Source organism: Neopsephotus bourkii, unplaced genomic scaffold (assembly GCF_033783945.1).
Source record: "Neopsephotus bourkii isolate Nb327-2 ecotype Australia unplaced genomic scaffold, CSIRO-AGI_Nbou_v1 NB_1760, whole genome shotgun sequence".
In the NCBI taxonomy this organism is placed as follows: domain Eukaryota; kingdom Metazoa; phylum Chordata; class Aves; order Psittaciformes; family Psittacidae; genus Neopsephotus; species Neopsephotus bourkii.
In genome coordinates this window covers 10,462,131-10,486,080 of record NW_026902234.1, presented here as the reverse complement: position 1 = coordinate 10,486,080, position 23,950 = coordinate 10,462,131, and the positions used below count along the sequence as shown (strand labels likewise).

The 23,950-nt window shown below is 37.2% G+C and overlaps 1 protein-coding gene across 8 annotated transcripts in view; it reads left to right on the top strand.

Moving 5' to 3' along the window:
• Positions 1–23,950, top strand: part of MYO16 (myosin XVI) — a 377,031-nt gene that overhangs the window by 143,684 nt on the left and 209,397 nt on the right. For all 8 annotated transcript variants that reach the window (XM_061377886.1, XM_061377881.1, XM_061377882.1 and 5 more), the window contains 2 exons: positions 8,221–8,329; positions 21,221–21,345. In XM_061377886.1, the coding sequence (XP_061233870.1) occupies positions 8,221–8,329; positions 21,221–21,345 (234 nt within the window). The remainder of the gene's footprint in view (positions 1–8,220; positions 8,330–21,220; positions 21,346–23,950) is intronic.

Below are 23,950 nucleotides of genomic sequence, written 5' to 3'. Positions count from 1 at the left end.
CAGATTTTGCTTCTAAGCTGTTGTATGGAGTTTGATTTTTTTTTCAGGTTGTTTTGCAAAGGGACACTCTGGAAAGAAAGAAACACAGTGTTTTCAATTTGGAAACTTCATAAGACTGTTGTTTGCATTTCTTCAATACTTCTAAAAGTTCATGTTTCAGTAAACAAGAATTCACTGAGAAAAGCCTATTATTTTGGAAAAGATATGTCTAGGTCTTGTATCCATTATGGAGGTTTGAGGGGTAGTGGTGTTTGGAAGTGGAACTTAACTACCTGCAAGTAACTCAAGTGCCTGAGAGAAGTTATAGTTTATTATTTATAAAACTTAGTACTTTGAAGCTCAAGTCATTGTCTTGACTTACTGAAATTCCCACTTAATCAAGCATCAGGTGTATCCCCTCAGGCTGCAGTGATGGAAACTGCCCTGACAAGGATGAATCAATTAAAAGCTGCTTTTGTACAGCTTAAATTTCAATTTATTTGTTTTCTTTGGGATATATAAAAGAAAAGAGCTGCTAGGATTAACAGGATAGCAGGTGTCCCTATCTGGGGAATGATTTTCTATCAGTCCCACTCCTGTCTTCTATAAAGGGAATTTGTTGTCTTTTATTTTGTTTTCTTTTGGCAGGCTACATTACGGGTCATTAAAGCCAAAACAGAAGCTAGAGCAGCTTTGAGGTGATTGTACTGTTTGCCATGGACTCTACTGGAACATACATATCTTTATAGATGGCTTTTAAGCATCTGTGATCACTCTTCCATTCTCAGTCAAGCCCAGGGAGAGGAGGAATAAAAGTAAAAATTTAGGAATAGGTAACGTATATGATCGACTCTTAGTCCTGAATCTGCTTGTGGGATAGCTGGCTTTTCATGGGCTTCTTTTGACCTTTTGTTCTGAAAAAGGAATCCTTGCTTTACTCTGGAGTTGATAGAAATAGATTGGCTGTATCCCAAATACTTACAAGAATCTGCATTGTCATGGGGAAGGGGATTCCTTAAAGATTTATGTGGAAAAAGTTGAAATGAAAGTATCGAGACTGCAATCAGCATTCTGAGAGACAGTCTCTAGATTTAGTAAAATAGTTTCTAGATCATTCTGTACCAAAAAAAAAAAAAACAAAAAAAAAAAGAGGTAACTCAGCATTTGTGTTCTCAGTTTCCTTCTTAGTAACCTGGATTACAACACAAATGGGTAGGGGAACTGTCAATGGAGAATCTGTAATTGTAATCACTAAAAAACTCATCCCCCCCCCCGCCCCCAGTTCTTCTAGTAACTAAATTGTTATTTCTGTGAACCAATTTTCTGCCTACAGAAAATCTGTTGTTGAAATGAGTTGGAAGGAAAACATGCTTTTGAACTTAGAGCAGCTGTTCAATCTCATTTAATCTTTTATTTCATTTTCTGTGGTCTGCTAATTTGTATAAGTCTTTAACTTCTTTGAGTCCTGCCTTGAGAACCGTTTCTATTCTGCTTAGCATCGTAAATTTGTGAAAAGTGAAATCCAGTGATGATGACTTAAACCCCAATACTATTTAGAGCAACTTTATCCCTTTCACTTCATTAATTAATGAGAGGCAAGTCCAAGAGGAGCCACAAAAAGAGGGGCCAGATAGATTTCTGGGATTTGGTATATTGAATGAAAATTTATATAAGCCTTTGAGGTTAGTGAGCAGGATTGCATGGTGTCATGAAGCTCAGGAGTTCAGGTGATTTTCTGTGTTTCCTTGTTCACAAGTAAATAGAGCATTATATCTCTTTTTAATTGATAATATATAAGTGCATTTGGAAGGAGGTACTATTTGCACAGTAACCATGGTATACATGAGACCATGCACATGTATGCATGTAAACCTTGGACATCCTTCAGTGAGCAAAACCTAGTGTGAAGAAATAGGTAACAAAGGGGGGAAAACAGGGAGTGAAATGCCACAAATGTTGGTGAAGAACTACATTTAGTCATGGTGTACTTACATGGTTAACATCGTCTTATAGAAAAGAACAGTTGGTAAATCATGTGGTTATATTTAAAAAATGAAGCAAAAGTGAATTGTCAAAACTATTACTGAAAAAAATGATACCCTTTCCCTTTTGGAAACAGTGGTTAGCATAGAAGAGAGAAATACTATGTCAATCTTGGTAATTTACATATGTAGAATATTTTTTTTATTTTTTATATACATATGTGTGTGTGTATGGATTATGTGGAATGGAATAAAAATAAATTACAATTCTATGATTGATTCTATGATTACTAATACAATGTAAATAAGGGTAGAAATAGATACTCAAAAGTCGGGTTTGAGGAGGGAGTTGGAAAAGTGACTGCACAAATTGCACATGACTAGCATACTATGGAGCACTCAAACCACAATAGCAACTGTGCAAAAGCCTGTTACTAGGAGAAGACTTGGGGTTTTTTTGCATAGCAACGGGCACATTAACAAGACAGTTAATTTCTATCACTGTTTCTTGGGGAGGGGTTAAGTTATCCACATATGTTCCTTGTGCTGTATTTTGTTTCTGATTTCCTTCATTAAGCAATAGATCATACTCAGATTTCTGGATTCTACCTCGCTTCCACCTAAGATATATGGATGCTGACTCTGCTTCAGAATGCAGTTCAACCAGCTGTCCCTTGTGAGCACAAAGTTCCCTGGGTGCATAAACTGTAGCATCCTAGCTGGGGAGCTAAGCAAGTGGTAGTATCTAGGCAGAGACATGCCCAAATCCTTCCCAAGTCTTGGGATACCTCAGTAAGTTAGATGTCTTCTAAGAATGCCTGAATCAGTTTACACTGCAGTCCATATAGCTGTGATGGTGTTATGTTTCTGGACGTACAATCAAGTGATTAGAACTCTGTCCATGAATGTAGGATTGGTTCGAGTTGGCTGGAGAAGGTCTAAACCCACAGCCTCAAAATGCTTTCAATTATGTTCTTAAAGTGTTGAGAGAATGTGTTTTTTACCTATCCTGATGAAGTTAGGGTGCTGACACATAAAATATTTTGGAACACAGTGGGACAGAAGGAAAGATACAATTTTAAATTTGTAAAGAAGGACACATTCTTCAGAATGGAGATTCCTGGGTCCTTATTCTTTTTCAAGTAATGGTAGGTAGATATATTTCTCCTTTGGGAATCATGAGAGAAGATGTATAAGAAGCACTGGGAATAAGAAACAACAACAAGGATTATAAGCCAATTAGTAAATAGCACTGATAAAGCTGCATCTGTTGTATAGAAGAAGAAAGTTTTAAGACTTTTCAAAAAATCAAATATTTAATTAAAGGTTTTCCCCTTTACATGTTAGATTGATTTTTAGATTTCAATTAATTCTTAAAAAGAAGAGCAATTTATGGAGAAAATAAAATATAAATTGTTTGCTTGTGAGTTAATGGTATTATTAGGCTTCTCAAATGTATAAATATGGACTAAACTCAACTCTTTATTTTATTAGTGGGAGTTTGGATATGGATCCTCTAGGATACAGCTATAGAAACATAGTCTTTAGAGTTTGTAACTGCGTTTGCAGTCTTTAGAGTCTTTAGAGTTTAGTAACTCTTTAGAGTTAGTAACTCTTGCACTTGAGTAAAGTCGCAGTGGTGGCTTATATAGGGACAGAGCACTGTAAAGGACTCTTGCTATGCTAACAGCTAGAGTCCTCTAATCACAGTTCACATATGATTAGATGGTGAAATTACTATTTGTTTGTGAGTTGTCACAAATCAGAATTTCCAGTAATACTCAGACTTCAAAGCTATTTGGTTCCGTCCCCACCTTCTGGAACATTATTTAGGAAGAAAATGTTCAACTCCTACTGTATCCTGGTGTACAAAGTGATGTTCTTCCCTGTATTATTACAAATCAGCTGAAAGTTTAGCTATACAAAGATGTGATCATGGGAAAAGTTATAGTGAGCATGTACATTGTATCATATACTCTACAGTGAATCTGAACTTACTCATTCCTCTTCCACTGAATGGGAGGTCACCTCAAACTACTTCATTTTGGCAGCCAGTGGGGGTATGCACTAGATTGGTACTTTGAAATTGTTTGCATATAACCTACTTGATGTTAAGTTGCTCCTGAGCTCAGTACCTAACCTGTAGCTTGACTAGTTTTGCATGTATGTGGAATTAAGTTTGTCTAAAATGAAAAAGTTCTACTCAGTTTGTCTAAAATGAAAAAGTGTTAGAGATTCTACAAATAGGTAAGAAGAAATTAGAACAGGATAAAAAAAAAGTACAGTAAAGTGATCCTGAGACAAATTGAAGTATTTTGAACCATCATTTCTGGAATCAGAAGGGAAATCTTATCTCCTTTAACTAGCCAAAGGTATTTTCTCTTTGGCAGCAGGCTCTCATTTCTGGTTATATGGGGACAGTGTGCAAATCTGGCACTGTCCACTCAGTTATTATTGATCACCAGAGTTCACTCTCATATCTTTCTCTGTGTATGGATGTTCTGCATAGCAGAGATGCACGTTTTGCATTCTATGTATTAAGCTCTGGGAACATTTTTAATAATATATTTAAAGATGTTCTTTCTGCAGTCTTTCCAAAATGGGAGCAATTAATCATTGCAGACATATTTTTCTCAAAAATATTTATCTTTTTATTAAGAAATGTCTTGAGAATGAGGGTGTGTTGAGAATAGGTAAGCCAGTAACTTTCCGTGTACACTGAGCACTGCATGCAGAATTCAAGCGGGTGGATAAAACATTTGAATTGCAATGGAACAAATACAGAATTGCATTTTGAATATAAACAAGATATGCATTAAATTTGGAAACTCTTGATATCAGCAGCCTGGGGACAGTATTCTTCATATCTTCTTCAAGAAGTATGAACAGAAACCTGAAAACAAAGTAGGACTATAGTCAGATAATCTGAATTCCATCTGCATTTCTATTTATATGTGGACTTCTCATTTTCTGGTGTACAAAGCCATATATGTAACAGTAGCACTTAATTTCTTTAGCACAATTTTGATCATTTTGAACTAGTGCTGTAATACTTGTGACATTTGTTACCTGTGACGTATTCCGCATCTTTGTCATGCTCTGTCAGTACTCCTGGTTGAACCTGCTGTTTTTCTGCTTCTCTTTTCTGCCTCTCTTTTCTGCTTCTCTTTTTTGCCTCCCTTTCATTTATTCTGTTCTGACCTCTACGAGTTACCTGTGTGAGCTTCTGCCATATCTTCTGCCACCTGTGGGATTGCTGTCTTGTCTTTAATTATACAAGTAGCTAAATGGGGAGTTTGCATTATAATTAGAAAAGAAGATTTCAGCTCAGCTGAGAGATTCCTGGGAATAAAAGAAATCCTGAGCAACTGAAAAGTGTGTGTCACGTTTATTATCAAGTAACTTCCCATGTATCACAGCCAAATGTTTTGTGTAATAGACTAAGGAAGGGAAATGCAGTGGAATTTCCCACTTTTCCATACCTCGAATGACTTGTTTTCCGAAGCACACTGAAGTTTGGTACTGGGCATAACCTGCATAATGCTGGCAGCAGGTGGCTGCAGGCAGGGCTGGAGTGAAAGAACAGACAAAGCAGAAACTGAGCAGAGGGCCTGGGGGTAGTTATGACTCTGGAAAGACTGTAATGTGTGAAAGAGCCCATGCCAGAACAGCGGAGGAAGAAACAAACTGATGTCAAAGAAAAGGAATCTTGATGTGCTGACCTCAATCTCCCACGTTGCCCAATGCAGGCATAGTGTGCTGGCGAAAACGGGATTGGAGATGGGAATGGGAGGAGCAGGGTCTAGAGAGGAGTCCAAGTGTAATTCTCTAAATATAATATTTCTCAAAATATTTTGTTTGTCTGTTTCTATTTCTTGGTAGAAGAACCTGTAATTAAAAGTTTGTTAGTTGGCCAATAAATTAAGTAAAATTCCCCAACTAAAAACTTGCTTAATAACCACGGACTTTACAAATCACAGTGTTTGTGGCTATTCTCAAAACATTTGGTAAAATTCTTAAAGTTAGGTTTGCTGAAGTCAGATGGGTCAAACAGCCTTCTCCAATGAGGTGGCTAGCTTAGTGGGTCAGGGGTGAGCTGTGAATGTAATTTACATCTGTTTTAGTAAGGCTTTTGACACTGCCTTCCATGACATCCTCATAGACAAAGCATGCATTAGGTAAGTAGGCAGTGAGATGGATTGAAAACTGGCTGAGTGGATGGGCCCAGAAGTTTCTGATCAGCAGCACAAAGTCTAGCTGGAGGTGATTCACTAGTGGTGTACCCGATGGGTTAATAGTGGGTCCAGTTGTGTTCAAGGTCTTCAGTAATGGACCTGGACAGTGAGATAGAGCACACCCTGGGTAAGTTCACAGATGTTATAAACCTGTGAGGCAGGGATGATACACTGTATTAAAAGTGCTTATTATTAAAACCAAAATATTTATTTTAAAGCAAGAATATACTTTTAAGCATGCGCCACTGTCCAGAGTTGTTTCTCTCTCTGAATTCTAAGAGTATTCTCTGCTGCCACAGGTTTCACCAACCTTGACCTTCTGTTTGGGAGCATTGTGAACATTTCTGAAGAAATCAATTAATGTAGAACTACCCAATAAAAATGACTTGGAGATTAGTAATTCAAAGTTATATCCTTCTTCCAGTGACATTACAACTTAGAAGGGAATGAAAAGTGTGATCACGGCCAAGTTAATTATCCTACTTTTCCTGAATTTAGTATGTCAAAGGTCTTTTGGTTTCTTAACAAGGAAGAAAATGTATGTAGGTTTGTCTTATTATTATCACCATGACCTTCTTCTGGCATTGCCTGGAGATAATTTACATGCAGTGAAGGATAGGTACCTTCAAGACTTTGTGCTTTTTTATTGCATGCAAGTCAGCTACATATGAAAATGTGTTACTTCCTTGATTCTACATTCTTTGATGTCTGTCTGTCCCCTCGTCATTGTGGTGGGAACCTAGGAGATCACCTCAGACTAGTAGTCCAGCTTCAACATCTTAAGTTTTATGACATGAAGCCTACATGAATGACTAGTTTTTCACGTCACATTTCACTCTGAGCCAGGAGCTGAGCCCATTACGACTTTTTCTTTAATACAGTACTTAATGAGTAAGCTCCTGAAAGAAGCAGTCATACCTTCTTATTAATAATTCCTTATTACAGTTGACCTCTGATGCAGTGGTTTTAAGAAAGGCTGTCCTCAGTACTCCTCATTTTTATTAGCTAAACTTTTTATCATACAAGCTGGTAAGAAAAGTAATTAAACTTACCAGAGGTCACTCCTATTTTGTAATTCCTTGCAGTTAAAAGCCATAGAGAGACCACTTGAAATAAATTAAAGTTATGGCCTTTTAAATAAGATACATGGCATTTCACTGTAAGGTAACTTTTATGACTACCAGACATTTATCATTTCAAGGATGAAAGCTTTCTTATAAAAAAAAAAAAAAATTGCCTTTCATAGTGCAAATTCTTGCACTAACAATATTTAACATAGAAAATACAAGTTTTCTTATCATGCCGGTGGTTTATTTTCAAGCTTCTCATGATTCTGTCCCCCCACTCCTGATGGCTCCTTTCAGTTGTCTGTCCTTTATATTGAATTTTGAATGAAACTTATAGAAATGTCAGCCTGGCTCCTTAAGGGACTACAGTTAAAATCATCAAGCTCACTTTCATTGTCTCCAGTTGGTGACAAATTACAATCTTATTTAGCGAGGGATGGTTGTCTTTGAGGTTGAATAGATGGATGAGGCCATAAGAAGTTGGGCCAGCTGACAAGGTTACCCTTACTAGCCGTCTACACATCCCTGCTGCATGGGTGTCTGTGTTGCTTGTCAGTCAGCTTTTGAACCACTGCTGTTTACTGTGTAGTGTTTTAAGGCAAGCCGTAATCAGTGACAGCTTACTTTACTTTAAAATGCTGTGCTGCAAGCGGTTGTTGTTTCAAAACTCACTGGTGAGCAGCTCAGACATCCATGCGATAAATGCAGGCTGAACAGCTAGGGTGGAAACAGTGTCAGCTGTCCCAAGCAAAGCCAGCTTTTTGACATTAAAGAGTCCTTTATTTTTTTCTTTGCCTTTTTTGTGTGTGTTTTGGTTTATTTTGTTTTGTTTCAGATTATAATCAGCCTGCTGCCTAAGAATCTCAGCTTTGAAATTTTTCTGAATGGGAAAGCACAAGAACCCAAGTAGTGTTTTGAGATTTCAGAATCCTAAAATGTTTTAATTCTTGTTTGTAGGCTGGAGCAAATGTGCTTCTGCAAGACGTTAATGGAAACATCGCCCTCGATTATGCCATAGAAGGGACTGAATCTAGCAGCATCCTTCTGATGTACTTGGAAGAAAATGGTAAGTCAGCTCTTCAGTTTCTGGAATGTTTTTATTGACCATGACATAAAAATAAAAAGGGTGGATATTGATTTGATGTAAGTCAACACTGAAGCCAGTGAAACTGTATTAGTGTGGAGATAAAGGGAGGAAGATGATTTGGAGTCACAAAAATATTCAGTGTGTTTAGATTGGAACAATTAACAGAGGGAAGTGACAGTGGTCAGTGTCAGATCTGCTTCTGCCCATTCATATAGAGATGTTAGGAAGTGAATTCAAAGCAGAACTGCAATAGTGCAAAAGCTTTTTAAACAATTCATTTATTAGAGTGAATACCAGGTTTCACCTTTTGTTTCATTGCACACGTGAGTTATGCCTAGCCTCAGTCTTATTTTTTTCCAGTGATAGACTGTTAAATAAATAAGTATCTGCAAATCATGTGAAAGAAAATGCATATAAAACTGTATCACTTATTAAAAAATATTAGTACAGGTTTTGTTTTGTATTGAGGAAATACTTTGGCTAGATTTGTGTTATGGAGTATGTTTAATATGTTATGCATGACAGGACCTGTATTGAAAAAAAAAGGTTTGTTACTTGCCAGTTCTAAACTTAGATAAGGGTTCTGAAGTGAGATTTCTGACATTGCTATTGACTATAATAGGTTGCCTTAACATTGTATGTGGCTTATCATAACACTGAGGAAAACACATTAAGCAGAAATAATGAGCAATAACATAAAAATATGTAATTCCAACATTGTCTCCATATAAGAATTCTGTTTTAACATAAAGTAAGTTAAGTTATATCCTGTTAATGAACACCTGAAAGAGAAGTTGGGCTCTCAGTGATGCTCGGTGTCACATCCTATGCTGTTAGTCCATAGCACATCCAGTGTATTACACAGATATATTTCATAATTTTGCTGCCTTGGTGTCTGGCAATGTCTTCACAGCTCATGAACTCTGGGTTTGGACTTTTCTAATGGCAAGAAAGGTATTAGCTTCTAAAAACTTAATTGCCTTGCAAAATGCAGATATTTGGAGTCTAAATGCTCCAAAACCTTTGACTGAAGCAGTGTTTAACATGAAGCATACAAGATGTAGTCTGCTTGCAATTATTAATGCAGGTCTATCAGAAAATGCTTCTTTTTTTCTTGGTTTGTCTCTCTTTTTGTGTGGTTGTTCCATGGCAAACTGTCTACATCAAAGGAACTGCTATGGAACATCAGATGACTCTAAATTAGTTAAAAGTGTTACCTCTTTTCCAGGAGATAGGAGAGGCACTGTTCCTCATTAAATAATGATTCTGTGAATGTAGGAAGTTTCCGAAGTAAAAAAGGTAAACATGATGATGAGATCTACCTCTATTAACTTCAGTTAAGCCTGAGCTAAAAATCCAAACCTTTTGTTTTGGTCAATAGAGAAAAACAGGAAACGCATGCATTGTTTCAGGTCTTTCTAAACCCATCTAAATGAGGATGAACTGACTGCCAGGACTTCCTATCAGACTGTTAGAGTAGATCAGTCCTACCCCTTAATTGCAGCACTGCATGAAATTCTGTCCTTTGGATGGTCAATGACAAAATGCTATGAACTTTGCTTGGTCTGTTACTATTCTTGTAACAATAAGCAGCTCAAAGTACCCTTAATCTTTAAAATTTAATTAGTATCTTCTGAAATATTTGTACAGCCTGGTATATAACCTTTGTACAACCAAGGTCAGTAGTAATTGAAGAGGGAATCCTTTAAGGCAATAAAGCTGTCTGGATAAGTATGAGTGAGTTTGCCAGACAAAACTTTCTCTGTGGACTGTTTTTGCAGTAATCCCCATACACGCCTGCATATGCATACCCCAACACAGAGCAATTTCATGGCCAAAAATCTAATTGTACAAGAACATTAGCTGATACTATAGTGGATACCATCTTCAGCCTGCAGTGTTGTGAAACACCCGCCTATAGTCTCACCCTTGAAATACAATGTATAAGGCATATTTCCCCATTCTTTGTATTTCCTGCATTCCTAAAAAATGTCCTTAATATCAGCAGCCTAAAACCAGCAGCCTGGTTTACAGGTTGCTGTGTGAAATAGACTATACTCTAATCATTGCCTCTTACTACAGAGTTCAGAGGAAAATGAAAAATCAAGTGCCTTATGGCTCAGCTAACAAGATAAAAATAAGCTATTAATTTACTTCCATGAAACAAAGAAAGGTTGGAACAAGTAGCTTTGGTGCTACAGGAAACTTATTTAATTGGGGATGTTAAAGTTTTTAGAAACCTTGTGTGCTTATAAGTCTTCCAGATTTCATTACTGTGGTAGATCACTGTATCTGTTTAATTGCACTGCAAATCTTAGTGAATGAACTCCCTCTTCATTGTCAAAGTTAACATAATTTAGTCTGTGGAAGGCCTGGAGCCATAGGTGATAATGATAGCTTTAGATGCACTTAATGATTTATGTATTTTAAATATATTTATTTACTGAAGTTAGTTCTTTGAGTTCTGTTTGTAAATGATCTGTTAGGGCACAGGAGTATCACAAGTGCAAAGTACAGTTAATCTTCTAGTAACTGCCTGAAAGCTTTCGTGTATAGATTATAGTTGTTAGGGAATATAACTCATTAGGACATTATATGGAGATCATATTACTGAAATCTACATGAAATTCTATGTATTTCATTTCATGTACAGAAACCAGCTTTCTTTGATGTTACGTTGTGTTATGTAACTAATGTTACATTGCATACTAAACTAATTACTGATTGAAAAAAGCAATAAGCAGACTTTACTTACCTAAGAAAAAACAAGTTGAAGTATATATCGTGTGTATAAGAGCATCCTTTGTGTTGGGTAATATTTCTAGTACTCTATAAGATTCATTTAAGATATCCCTAATTGAGGATGGAAGGGAAAATGCAGCATTCAGTTTCATATTTAGGAAAGTGGTGGAAATAGTTTAAGTGTATGATATTTGATCAGGTCCTAGGAGCACTCAGGAGCCTAGTGTGCTCCTGAGCTCCAGGAACTTATTGGGATCGATTTATTGTATTACAGCAGAAGAGTTGTTTCACAGGTAGGTGAACTCTGAACTACCTGAACACAGGTAGGGCACTCTGAATTTCAATCTGAACTGCATGTTTCTTTCCAAGTGGTATAAAGGGAGCCCAGAATGGCTAGCTGAGATGTAGTAAATTTTCTACATAGGGTGGCATTATGTTTAAGGTTATAATATTTAACTTTACAGGTCTATATATAGGTGCTTATACATTAGCTTTGGTGTCTCAATTCCTATACCATTAGTGGAGTTTTAGGACATACTCTCACTAGAGAGCAGAAATGTTACTCATTTGACCAGCCACTAAAGAAAATACTGGTAAACACTGCTAAATTTGTTCTGCACCAAGATATTATTAATTTTGCATGTTACTATTCTTCTCGTTTTGCTCTGAAAAGAAAGTAATGGCATTTAAGGGTGGGGAGACCATCTGTGGCAATGTCCTGCCAAGGCAAGGCCAACTGAGAGTAGCCAAGGTAGCCCAGAGCCATCTTAGATTGGAGGTTCTACACTCTGAGCTCCCATTCCACTGCTGAGCCATCTTCATGTCATTCTTTTTCTTCTTCTTTTCATTTGAAATTTTCTTTGTTGCATTTTACACCTATAGCCTCTTGTCCTTTCATTGTTTACTTCCAGGAAATGTCTCCCTTCAGAGATGAAATTAAAATATTAGGAAGTATAAAAGTTTGTGTATTTCCCCCCAGCTATTTGCCCTGTTTTATTCTGAACCTATTTGATTATTGGAATCATTGAGAAAGTCCATGTGGTACCTTTTATAAGCTTTATTTAGATTATTATCAGCTTTATGTTTTAAATCAAAGCTTTTGTTGCAGTAATGCCATTTAAAAATACCAAATTTTAAATGACTGCTAGCATGTTCTCTTTGGTTTTAGGCAAAACAAAAACTTTGGTTTTAGGCAGAATAGTCTACTGTAGAAGTGTGTCAGTGAAATTCTGATTATGTCATAAGATCCTTTTCCTTTAGGCTGTTTTAAATATTTAATACTTTGAATAATGCAACATTTTTGTTTACTTCCTTTTGGTATTTAGATGCATAGTGGATTAGATGACTCAGATACAAACTACAAATGAGTGACAGATATTTCTTGGTTCCATATTTGGCTGGTGATAGGAGGTGACATATTTACAGTATAATTTCTTTCTAAAAGAGAGATGTTCCTATTTGTCCTCCAAGATCTTAGGCTTCAGCTTTCAGTAGTATAACTGTGCATTCCAAGAAGAGCCTTGTTATTTAATCTGAGGAAATGGTACCTGGATATTTGCTTCTTTTTTTTTAAAGAGCTGTCTAGGTATCCTACACATCTGAAAAGAAAATAATGTATTTATTGTCTATTGTATAGTGAGAGTTTATGCACAACAGATTATTAGAAAACCAAAAGAAAATGATCTGTTGTAATTTTTTTTTTTTTTTGAAGAATGACTGTATTTAAATAACGTATCTACCAAAAGCATAGATGGCTTTTCATTTCCTACAATGACACCGGTAAAGTGAATGGTTATTGCTTTTCTACAAAGCATTCCTTTTTGTTTTTAACAATTTTCTTTCTGTGGGGTAGAAGAATTTAAGATAGCTGGTTAAAGGATATTGACCTTTGATGGTAATAGAGAGTTCATAAACTTAATCAAAATCTTTTATAGTGTTCCAAGATGTGTGAATAATGGATCTGTTTTGTTCTCTGAATATTAAGGGGATCATATTCAGGTGTTTCAGAAAACGATATATATAACCAAAATCATGTGCAAGTCCTGTCCACTTAGGTAGATTTTTATTATTTAAATTAGTTAAAATATTTGCAGATTGCACAAAAACCAGACCATGGTTTATTCAATCCTTACTAGCAAATGGATTAAGCCTTACTTTTTAGCTGCAAAGTAGAAGGTATAAGTTTCCTTTTCTGCCTTGCAGCAGTAAGTAGAATCAATAAAAATTCAAGCTAAGAGTTAGTACAGAATCTTACACTGAACATGGTCTTTAACATTACACAGAAACTGACAACTCATAAATTACTACAATAAGGAGAATTTCCCTGTAGCTGAAAGTTAACAACATAAGGGAAATAACGTACAGGAAAAGCTAATCCAGAAAAGTAGTGGACAAGGAAAAATTTACTGTATTTACAGTAATTTAGAATATTTACAGCAATCTAGAATATAATAGGAAGATACAAAAACTTATTTTGGTTTAAAATTTAAAGTAGTTTGAAATTATTCATAAAAACTGCTGTGATTGGACTAAAAGCCTAACTCCCACCCAGCTGCTCATTCATTCCATCTCTTGAGCAGGACATAGGGAGGAAACAGGATGAGAAAGCTCTTTGGTCCAGGAAAACACAGGGAGATCGCTTACCAGTTAGTGTCACAGGCAAAACAGGCTCCACTTTGCAAAAATTGCTACTTGGAATAGATTCATGTAGTGAGAAGCGGAAAGGCAAACATCAAACCAACACCTTTCCTCCCCCTTTGCCAGGCTTGACTTCACTGCTTCACTCTAGACTCCTCTACCCCCACAAACAGTGTAGGGGGGTGGGGCAGCTACAGACAGTACATAGCAGTTTCTCTCTGTCACTTCTTCCTCTTCACACTTTTCCTCTGCTCCAAGATGGGTGTTTCACAGGTATGTAGTTCCTTTGAAAATGACCATCTGCTTTCCCATGGGCTGCAGGGAATCTCTGCACTCTCCCTCCTTTTTCTCTGGTCTTGGTGTTCCTTCGTCTGTTTCTCCCTCTTTTTATTCCCTCTGTGTCTTTCTGTTCACTGTTTCCTGGCCTTCATTAAATACGTTTTCAGAGGTGTCACACTTGGCTGACAAACTCCACTGTGTCCTGCACTGGGTCTGCTGGAGCTGACTAGAACTGTTTGTGGTCCACATGGGACAGAGCGTGACTTCTTCCCACAGAAGCCCACCCAGCATCCCCACAACTGCCAACACCTGGGCAAAACATCTGGGCATGTATTTCTAAACAGTCTGGCACTTACGAGAATAAGATCAAAATGAAAATCTCAGTTACATGTATTTTTAATCAGTTTTGATTATTACTAATAAAAAAAGCGGTCAGAATACATACATCAGAATATGCACACTAGAATGTTCTAACACTGAGATTTTGCTAAAGAAACCCTTAAAAAGATCTAATAATCTAACAAGGGGAAAAAAAATCATGTACTGTTTCTTCACTTGCGCTGAAGAAAAGCAAGTGATACAGCTCGTATGATTTCAGAAAAATACTGCTTTAGGCTTTCATATATATAACTACGTAAGTCTTTTCATAGACATTAAGGAATTATTGCTAACATGTTACAGTAAGAACTGACTAAAATGTTGACACATACAGATTGTTAGCACTAAAGATCAGTGAACTTAGGATAAAACTAAATCCTCTGATACATTTTCCTCTTTAGAACCATATGCAATGTGATCTTGATCTCTGCTACAAATTTTCTCTTAAAAATATTGATGCAGTAGGTTGACAGAAAAACAGGCAATCAAAACCAAACAGCCTCAGAGTGGTTCAAAGTTTTTCACTCTGATTCTTCTTGATTGGGAAATACCTACCCATAAGATTATCATACACAAAGAAACCCCGTTTTCTGCAGATAACTTGGTTAATTGATGATAGGAGTTAGTTGATGGTGTTGCAAGTGAGAACAGGGGGCCAAATGAGATGCTTCAATAGCTCCCTTTGAGTCCTAAAAGTTAAGCATACAGAAGATGTGACACACTGAAAATCATAGAAGCATAGAATAGTTAGGGTTGGAAAGGACCTTAAGATCATCTAGTTCCATCCCCCCTGCCATGGGCAGGGACCCGTCACACTAAACCATGTCACCCAAGGCTCTGTCCAACCTGGCCTTGAGCAGCACCAGGGATGGAGCAACTTCCATGGGCAACCCATTCCAGTGCCTCACCACTCTCACAGTAAAGAACTTTTTCCTTATATCCAATCTAAACTTCCCCTGTTTAAGTTTTAACCCATTACCCCTTGTCCTGTCACTACAGTCCCTAATGAAGAGTCCCTCCCCAGCATCCTTATAGGCTCCCTTCAGACACTTGAAGGCTGCTCTGAGGTCTCCACGCAGCCTTTTCTTCTCCAGGCTGAACAGCCCCAGCTTTCTCAGCCTGTCTTCATATGGGATGTTGCAGTTGACAATGCTCGTCTGGCTTCTTTTGCCCTTTGTATTTTCTAATATAAGCTTGAATAAGCTACCTCTATACTTTCTAACTCTTGGGGAACTGACTTTGAAGTCTTGGACTCCTCTTAATATTTGTGTGTTTCTGGCATGTTACCCATATGTTTCTATCAAAGGGAAAACCTTTAAACTCACTGTGCAGACTTTTGGCACGTGAATTCTCGTTTTAAATTGTAACCACTATATAATTTTTAACTGTCAGTAGAAGAAAACCAGGCATCTCCTTGACGAATAGGCTTTACAAAGATTTGAAAAAAGATTGTGAAGAACATCAGAAACTGGGGATGCTCTTTTCAGTATTGTTTCAGACCACTTACCAGTGAATAACTCAGTTGCCATCAGGAATAAATTATGTTTTATAGATTTCCTAAAACTATAAGCTTGAGCAGGTTAGGAAAAAAAAAAAAAGGCTGTTCCCAGAGTGCACCCACAGGCCCTGTGTGACCTGGCACCCTCACAATCCCAGGGGCTTGACTGCCTGTGCTCAAAGCCAGCTTGGAGATGGTACAGCTGGGTAACCTGGGAGCAGTCAGCTGAGAAAAGAGCTAAGTTGTGAGGCAGAGCTGGGAGAAGCTTTGTCATGATCTTTCACCCATCCTTTGGCTCAGGAGCCACATTTAGACCCAGGTTTCTGCTCTTGGTCCTTGCTTGAGGTATTCCTATGCCCAGCCATGAACCTTGGTGATTCCAACCCTGAGCCACTGACTTGAGTTCCTGGATTCACCTGATTTTCCGGATTTGTTGCTGGAGGCTTTTCTGGCAATCACAGGACTGTTGGTTGGCCCAGATTCCCATTACCAGACGTGCTCTGATTTCTTGTTTTGGCTACTGTAGGGATGTGCCCTGGCCAGCAAGGCTACTCCCCTGCCTACCTTGTTGTTTGCCATCAGCTCCTGGCTTCCTGGCACATATTGAGTAGCCAGCTTTTACGGCTCTCTCACAAAAAACATCTAACCATAACATATTGAGAACATGCAGAGAAATCCTGAGTATAGAAATACCATATGTGAAGAAGTCATTTCAGACATGATACTTATCACAAGTAACCAGAGACAATCTCTGTTCTAGTGTTAATATTACAAATAAAATAAGAAACATGCAAGACATATCACAGATGATTGTTTTAGTACTAAGCCTTGAGATTTTGCCATTGTTAAAATAAATTACAAAAATTACTTTTGTTTTCATACAAGTAGAGACAGAGTTCATTTAACTAATTTTAGCTGGAAGGGTCATTGACTTCCTTATTATAGAAGAGAGAGCTAAAACCCCCATGTTTCACTAGAGTGGCATAATTGTCACTGATGTCTACATGAGGAGGAGTTTAATTTCTGATAGCAGTTTCAGACTAGAAGAAAATAAACTGCATCCTTCACTAAGCATGTGTAATGGTATCTTTAGAGGCAAACAGGTAAAACCCACCAACAACAATCAGTAGGTACTTCTACAGTGAATTACACCTACAGGCCTTGGTTTTGCAAGTATACATTCTTTTGCAGATATTGAAAATACTGGTTTCTCTTCTCACATAATAAATGTTGCTGATATGTATCTGTTCGTATGCTGACCTTTGAAATCAGATGCACATAATGCCAGGCAATATGCACAAGAGATACTGAAAAATGTAACTTAAGAAAAATAATGCTCTTCACAAAGCTATCTAGTAAGCAGCCAGAAAAGGCCTTCTAAAACTTTAAGCAAATAAAGCTGGATAAAGTAACAGCTACATCTAAAATCTATACTTTGTTGCACAGGAGAAAAATAAAAATTCTAAACCATGAATTACAGAAGAGTGCCAACAGCCTCATCACACTTGGGATGAAAAGGGCCTCTCTGTGTTTACAGCTCTGCAGGAAGGGCAGATATAGATAGGGTGAGAGGAGAGGAGAGGAGAGGAGAGGAGAGGAGAGGAGAGGAGAGGAGAGGAGAGGAGAGGAGAGGAGAGGAGAGGAGAGGAGAGGAGAGGAGAGGAGAGGAGAGGAGAGGAGAGGAGAGGAGAGGAGGAGAGGAGAGGAGAGGAGAGGAGAGGAGAGGAGAGGAGAGGAGAGGAGAGGAGAGGGAGAGGAGAGGAGAGGAGAGGAGGAGAGGAGAGGAGAGGAGAGGAGAGGGAGGAGAGGAGGGAGAGGAGAGGAGAGGAGAGGAGAGGAGAGGAGAGGAGAGAGGAGAGGAGAGGAGAGGAGAGGAGAGGAGAGGAGAGGAGAGGAGAGGAGAGGAGAGGAGAGGAGAGGAGAGGAGAGGAGAGGAGAGGAGAGGAGAGGAGAGGAGAGGAGAGGCTTCTGAAACTGGTTGCAGGTTTTTAGTGTACATTTGTGTTTGCACCACAAGATGATATTGACCTCTCCTCCTAAAGATAGTTAAGCCCATTGGAGAACGAGGTGTGCAAGTTTCAGAGAGCGGCAGCTGAGTGTATACCGTGGGTATTTCGCATAGAGTGCTTGAGTGATTTGGTTTGTACTGGTTACAGGAACATGTGTTCCACTTGCAGATGGAGAGACTTCTTAATACTTGACATTTCTGAGGAAAATATTTTTTGTAGCAATTCTCAGTTCTGTTTGCTGTGTAATTCTTTACCACTACAACTTTTTGAAAGTTTTTATCTGAGGTTTCTATATTCTTCTGGGGTGATTCTATAACCATATGCCAGAGAGGGTGAGACAGCCAAAGTGCATGAAATGGCATTTTCAGGTGTTTTTCTTAAACAGTGGGAAGTAATATATTTTGTAGCTCTTGGGTTATGCTCCTGTCATCAGCACTGATGCTCATCACCAAATGCTGTGCCCTGCGGATCACTTACGTTTTAAGTGTTCCTTTTCCATCTCATCTCATGCAGAATTCGTGAGCCTGTGGCTCTTACTCTGATTTTACAGGCTGTTTGAAGCGTATTTTCCAGCTTACGCCTTTCTTTTTGACTTCCCATTTTTTTCAAATGTGAATCTGTGCCCATAGTACATGCCAATTTGGTTTTCTTCCTCTATTTATTCATGCTGGCTGTTGTCCTGTTTCATCTGGATATCTAAACCACATTTCCCCTTTGAAAAGCAATGTGCAGGTCATTCTTTGATTCAGGCATCAATAGTTGCTTACTGTATGAATAATGTTTTGTTACTCATGCATCTAAACTCATGAAACTATCACTCACGCAGGAGGGAGAGAGGACTCTTCAGAATTCCGAACTTGAGTAAGGGAAGGCAGTTATTGACCAGATCTCCTTGTCTGAGCCTCAGAGAATGATACATGTGCACACTTCGTAAATCTGCTTCTCAGTTCCCTGCTAGAGAATTCTTTAATTTGAAGCCTAGTTCCTGAGTTCCTGGAATTCAAAACTGCAATTCTAGAATTGCAATTTAGATTATATTTTTTATGTTTTCATTGTATTTTCTATAATTGCAGAGGGAGGGAATTTGGTATTTCTATAGCATTTTTGAAAGTCCTTTGTATATTTAAAAAATGAAGCGTGAGGAACCATGTCACTGTAGAAACTCACTTGCCAGGCTGTTTACTGCTGCTTGTTTTATGAAATGTGTATCATATCCCTCCATGCAGCTAGTAGTTTAAAAGTTAAATTGAGATTCACATAGACTCTGCCTTCTGTCGCTGTGTAGCATTGTTTATGAAGTTTCTCTGAGCTCGTGGGTGTAATTATATTTGCGATAGAACATATATAGCAACTGATGTAGCTGAACTTTTCTTTGATTTCTTCTTCAGCATGAACAAAGTTAATCTTTCAACAGCTAGGCCCAGACAGGACGTGTCAAGGTTCTATAAAATGTTATTTACAAGGAGTGTAAGGATTAATATTTCACTGTTAGTGTAAGAACATACTGATAAGTTAATTCTCTGACCATGCTGAGTGCGAGTCAGTAGTAAATTGCTAGAAAAGGCTGTAATTTACATGAAACATGATGAACCAAACAAGCTGGTAACAACTGTGTTTCAGTACTTTTTTTTATTTATTTCTTCCTGTGGAAATCAGTAATCTGTAAATGTCATAAGGTGGTTTTAAATCATTACTGTGAAATGTGATGAAGGCTTAAAAACTTCAAAACTGACAAAATGAATACACCAATTGTTAGGAGATGCTCAGAACATCCTATGAAATCCACATTGCATTTCAGTCTAGCAGCCGTCAGGCAATAGGATGTTAGCACTTTCTGCTTTTGTGTGCTTATCTAATTTAACAATATTGTGTATGCATGTGTGTCTGTCTGAATTACATGTATGTGAAAGATCACAGGGTTTAGTCCAGATACAGAAAATGTCTAATTTTCTCCAGCTTAGGTTTAGATTTGTGTTTCACATCTGGTGTCGTTTAATATCATTTAGGTGATGTTTGAAAATACGAGAATAAATAAATATGGCCAGTGAGACATTTCACTTGAGAGATGAAACTCTTAGAAGTGTGTCAGGCAAATAAAACTCAGAAAATAAAGCAGTGTGTATAGTAGCATGTTAGAGAATGAAAATGGTTTGGATTCTTTGCTGAGCTACATATGGTATACCCATTTATATGAGCTCCAGGGCAGATTAAAACTAAGGAACTTAAAATACGCATTTACCATATAACTTGCTTCAGTTGTTTTAGTAATGTAAAAAGCTGAAAGAGTGATTGAGATAAAATTTTAAATTAAATACTTCTTAATTAAATTCAATATTTGTCACTTTTCTGCTCACTGACACATCTGGAAGAGAACCAATAAATCATTTATTTATATGCTTTTTGTTGTGTCATGGGCAGGGCAGAAAGGAAGGACTTTTATACTCAAATTGCATTTTCTATGTATGGATGTAAGTGGCCACATGAATCTAGGAGCAGAACAATCAAGCCCTGAATTTTGATTAGATATTCCAATCTAGCCACAGACAGTTGCTGATTTAACCATTGAGCAATTTTGTTGTACCTTTCTTTCTAACATTAAATCTCTTTAGAGGGAGGACATTATTTCATTTGGTTGTAGAGTATCTTGCTTATCTTCCATTTAAAACTGTACTTTGACAACTGTTTCTGTAGCAATCCTGTGCCCTTCATTCCTTTAATCCCCTCCCATTTGTTCCTGCATCCATACCACGTTTTCTGCTAGTTTGGGCCTTGCAATAGTATAGGCTCAGCTGGAGAACTAATCCCAGTTAAAAATAACCCAGGCAGATAAAAAAGTGTTGAGTTTTAATGTCATTTGTTTCGCTTCATAATTTCTCAAGCAGTTGAGCTTAAGGGACAGGTCTGAGCACTGTGATATATACACAGGGTTGAAAGAATACGGCCAAAAATAATTTTCACTAAATAAGTCCCTAACACTTGAGTGGCTTCCTTAGAGTGTGTAATTCTTTTCCCATTCCTGTTATATTCACAATCCCAGTGGACTTAATGATATTACAACTGCTTTACCTAAAACTGCTCTTGCCAGTTGGTAGGAGATCAGTCCCATTTATTTAATATTACTGACTGACGTTAAATCATCCATGTAGTGACTAATATATAAAGATATTAAACTTGTTGGTAAATATAAATTAACATGTTCTATAAATATACACTCAAGTCTAATTAAACATTGATCAAGCTTTTACAAACTCAGAATACAAAATCATATATCTGTTCTTTCCTGATGAATGAAATAGCAGAAGGTTTTAGCCTTTTTCTTTTTTCCAGGTGTAGAGCTGAATTCATTGCGCCAAATGAAGATGCAGAGATCTATGACAATGCTTACGGATGTCCAACAGCTCATATCAAGTGGAGGGAGTGTGAATCAAAAGAATGATGAAGGAGTGACCCTGGTGAGTGGGAATATGTAATTATCACTCTGTGAATATTCATGTACTGCAACTCTGCGCTGATGACCATGTTTGCAAGGCAATTCTCTAAGACTCGAAATGAGGTTATGCAAGAATTCGGTGCTCATCTGGCTTTTTGAAAATAGCTATGTGTCAGTACCATGTATAGATAATGAACTAGGCTAGTGCAACATCCATGTCCTAATGACAACTTTCTCACTCCTAGCCTCTGAATATTCAACAATATCAAAAAAAAAAAAAAAAAAAGGAAATTAGCATTGTAGTTTAGAACTGCAGCATATATATGTGGTCTCTGACATTCTGAGAGGGCCTGAAACTTCATTCAGTGATTCGTGGTTTAGGTTCATGTTTTCTGCTGAGCCAGGATAAAACAATGTTTCATGAAGCTATCCCATCTTGATTCAGTCTAATGAAGTATCCACCATATCGGTGGATAAATATTCCTTCTCCCAAATTTGCTTGTTATTTATAGTCATTGGGTGTATCTTTTTTTCTGCTGATAGACCTCCTATCCGTTTGTTTTATTCAGGAATGCTACTTCTTCTGCCATCAGAATTTTAAAATAATGCAGTGAAATATTTTTGAAATTAATATATTTTTCCCTAGATAGCATGTCTGTGGGAAGTTCTCTTTGGATATAAAATCTTCATTATTATTAATCAGTAAATGGTCAGCAGCAGCATTATGATACTGAATAACTTAAAAATTCTTTTGTGATTTTCTGCAAATACTGTACTAAAATTTGAAAAGCACATACTACTGAACATTATTATTATTATTATTAACATTTATGCTGAATTGCATTGCATGATAATGAATTGATAAACTGAATAATTAGTATTTAATTCCTTATTTTAATACCTGTGGAGTGTTTAAATAAAACAGTGAGCAGCCTCATATCTGGAATTGTTGAATCCAGCAGTGGCTCTGTCTGTACTGAACTTTTGGGGTGGCCAGTCAAGGCAGTTAGCTGCAATTAAAAACAGGAGGGGAGCAGGAGATTGATAGGAAGAAACAACACAACTTTTAAGTCATGAAAGCATTAATTTAACTCACAGTTTTCTGATACAATAAAGCTGAACTGCTAAATCACAGTATAATGAAAAGTTGTTTCTACTGTACTTTTATTGCTACTTTAGTCTGAGTTGGCTTAGTTAAACTGAGTTTTGAACTTACCTAACTATCACTGTATAAAAACTTTTCCGCAGTTAGCTGGAAGAGCTGAAATGCGTGTTGAAAATCTGTTCAACAGTACTGCAACTACTAGGAGGAAAGCACTGTGGATAGCTCAATTTTTTATTGTTTTCTTGGTAGGATGTTGACAAAGGGTTTATTTTTTGCATTAACAGTTTTTATGTTTAGCTTTAATTTTTTGAACTTTTTCATAGCCTTGCAACGTAGCTGCAGAGTGGATCATTTTGCTTTTGTTTGAGATTTCTATTATGTGAAACTTTTGTCTGACAAATGGCTGGGAAGTCCAGATTTTGTTAAACTTCTCTGTGTCTGTTCATGGTTGCGGAGTCAGCCAGTCTGTGCTAGCTGTATGTGTATCAAAGGATTCTGGGGACAGTTTTTTGTTGATCTACATCTATCTGTACAGAGAAAACAACAAATTTCTCAGTTGTAAGTAGCAAATAAGATTTGGTTTCTCTTGACAGATTAAATATAAATTAATGTGTAAGTTAAGGTGTATCAGGCAAAAAATTGATGCCATAAATACATAAATGCATACATTCTCATAGATTCATAGCATCTACATATATGCACATGCAATACAGATACAAAATGACATATGGCAAAATTAATTTTTCTGCCAAATTATCCTATAATATTTTTTTCTTTGAAAGATTTCACTCAGAAATTATTTCCTTTGTCCTATGAGCTTTTAAACTACTTTTAAATAGCATATGTCAAATTGATCACTGAATAAAAAAATGTAATTTCTTCTGGTAAACCAGCAGAAAATCTGAAGCTATATCAAATTATGGGAAAATTTTGAGGGGTTTGTACATTTAAAATTAGAGCATTTATGGTGTACATAATTAGTCTTCTGCCTCCAGGGCAAAGGTATCCTTGCCCCCTTTGTAGGGAAAGATTTTTGATGAGTTGTAATGCATTTCATCCCTCTACATCAAGCATGTTCATAGAGAAAACTTTACATACTCTGCATGTGTAGCTGAACCAGAAATAGCAAATAGTAACTACTACAGTAGTTTTCAGTATCTTATTACTCATACTGTATTATCTACTTGGAATGACACACCATAAGCAAATACAGTTACCTTTAAGTAGCTTCGTTCGTGCTTTAGCAGCAAGTTGCCCTACTTGACCTGCTGAAGTGCCTGCTGACCTGAGTTTCTGTCATTCTGTTGCTGCATTTTCTGCCCTCTCTCTGTTCCATTCTACTCTGAAATTAAGTGTACTGATACAGAAAATCAACTAAAATCATTAAAACAAATACCACTCAATCAAGTACATAGGGAAAGAGTGCAAGTGATAAGCAAAATCTCTGTGCTTTAATATTGAAAAATATTTTTGAGACTGATTTTGTGCTTCAGACTCCATTTGCTTGGTTTGATTGAGTGTT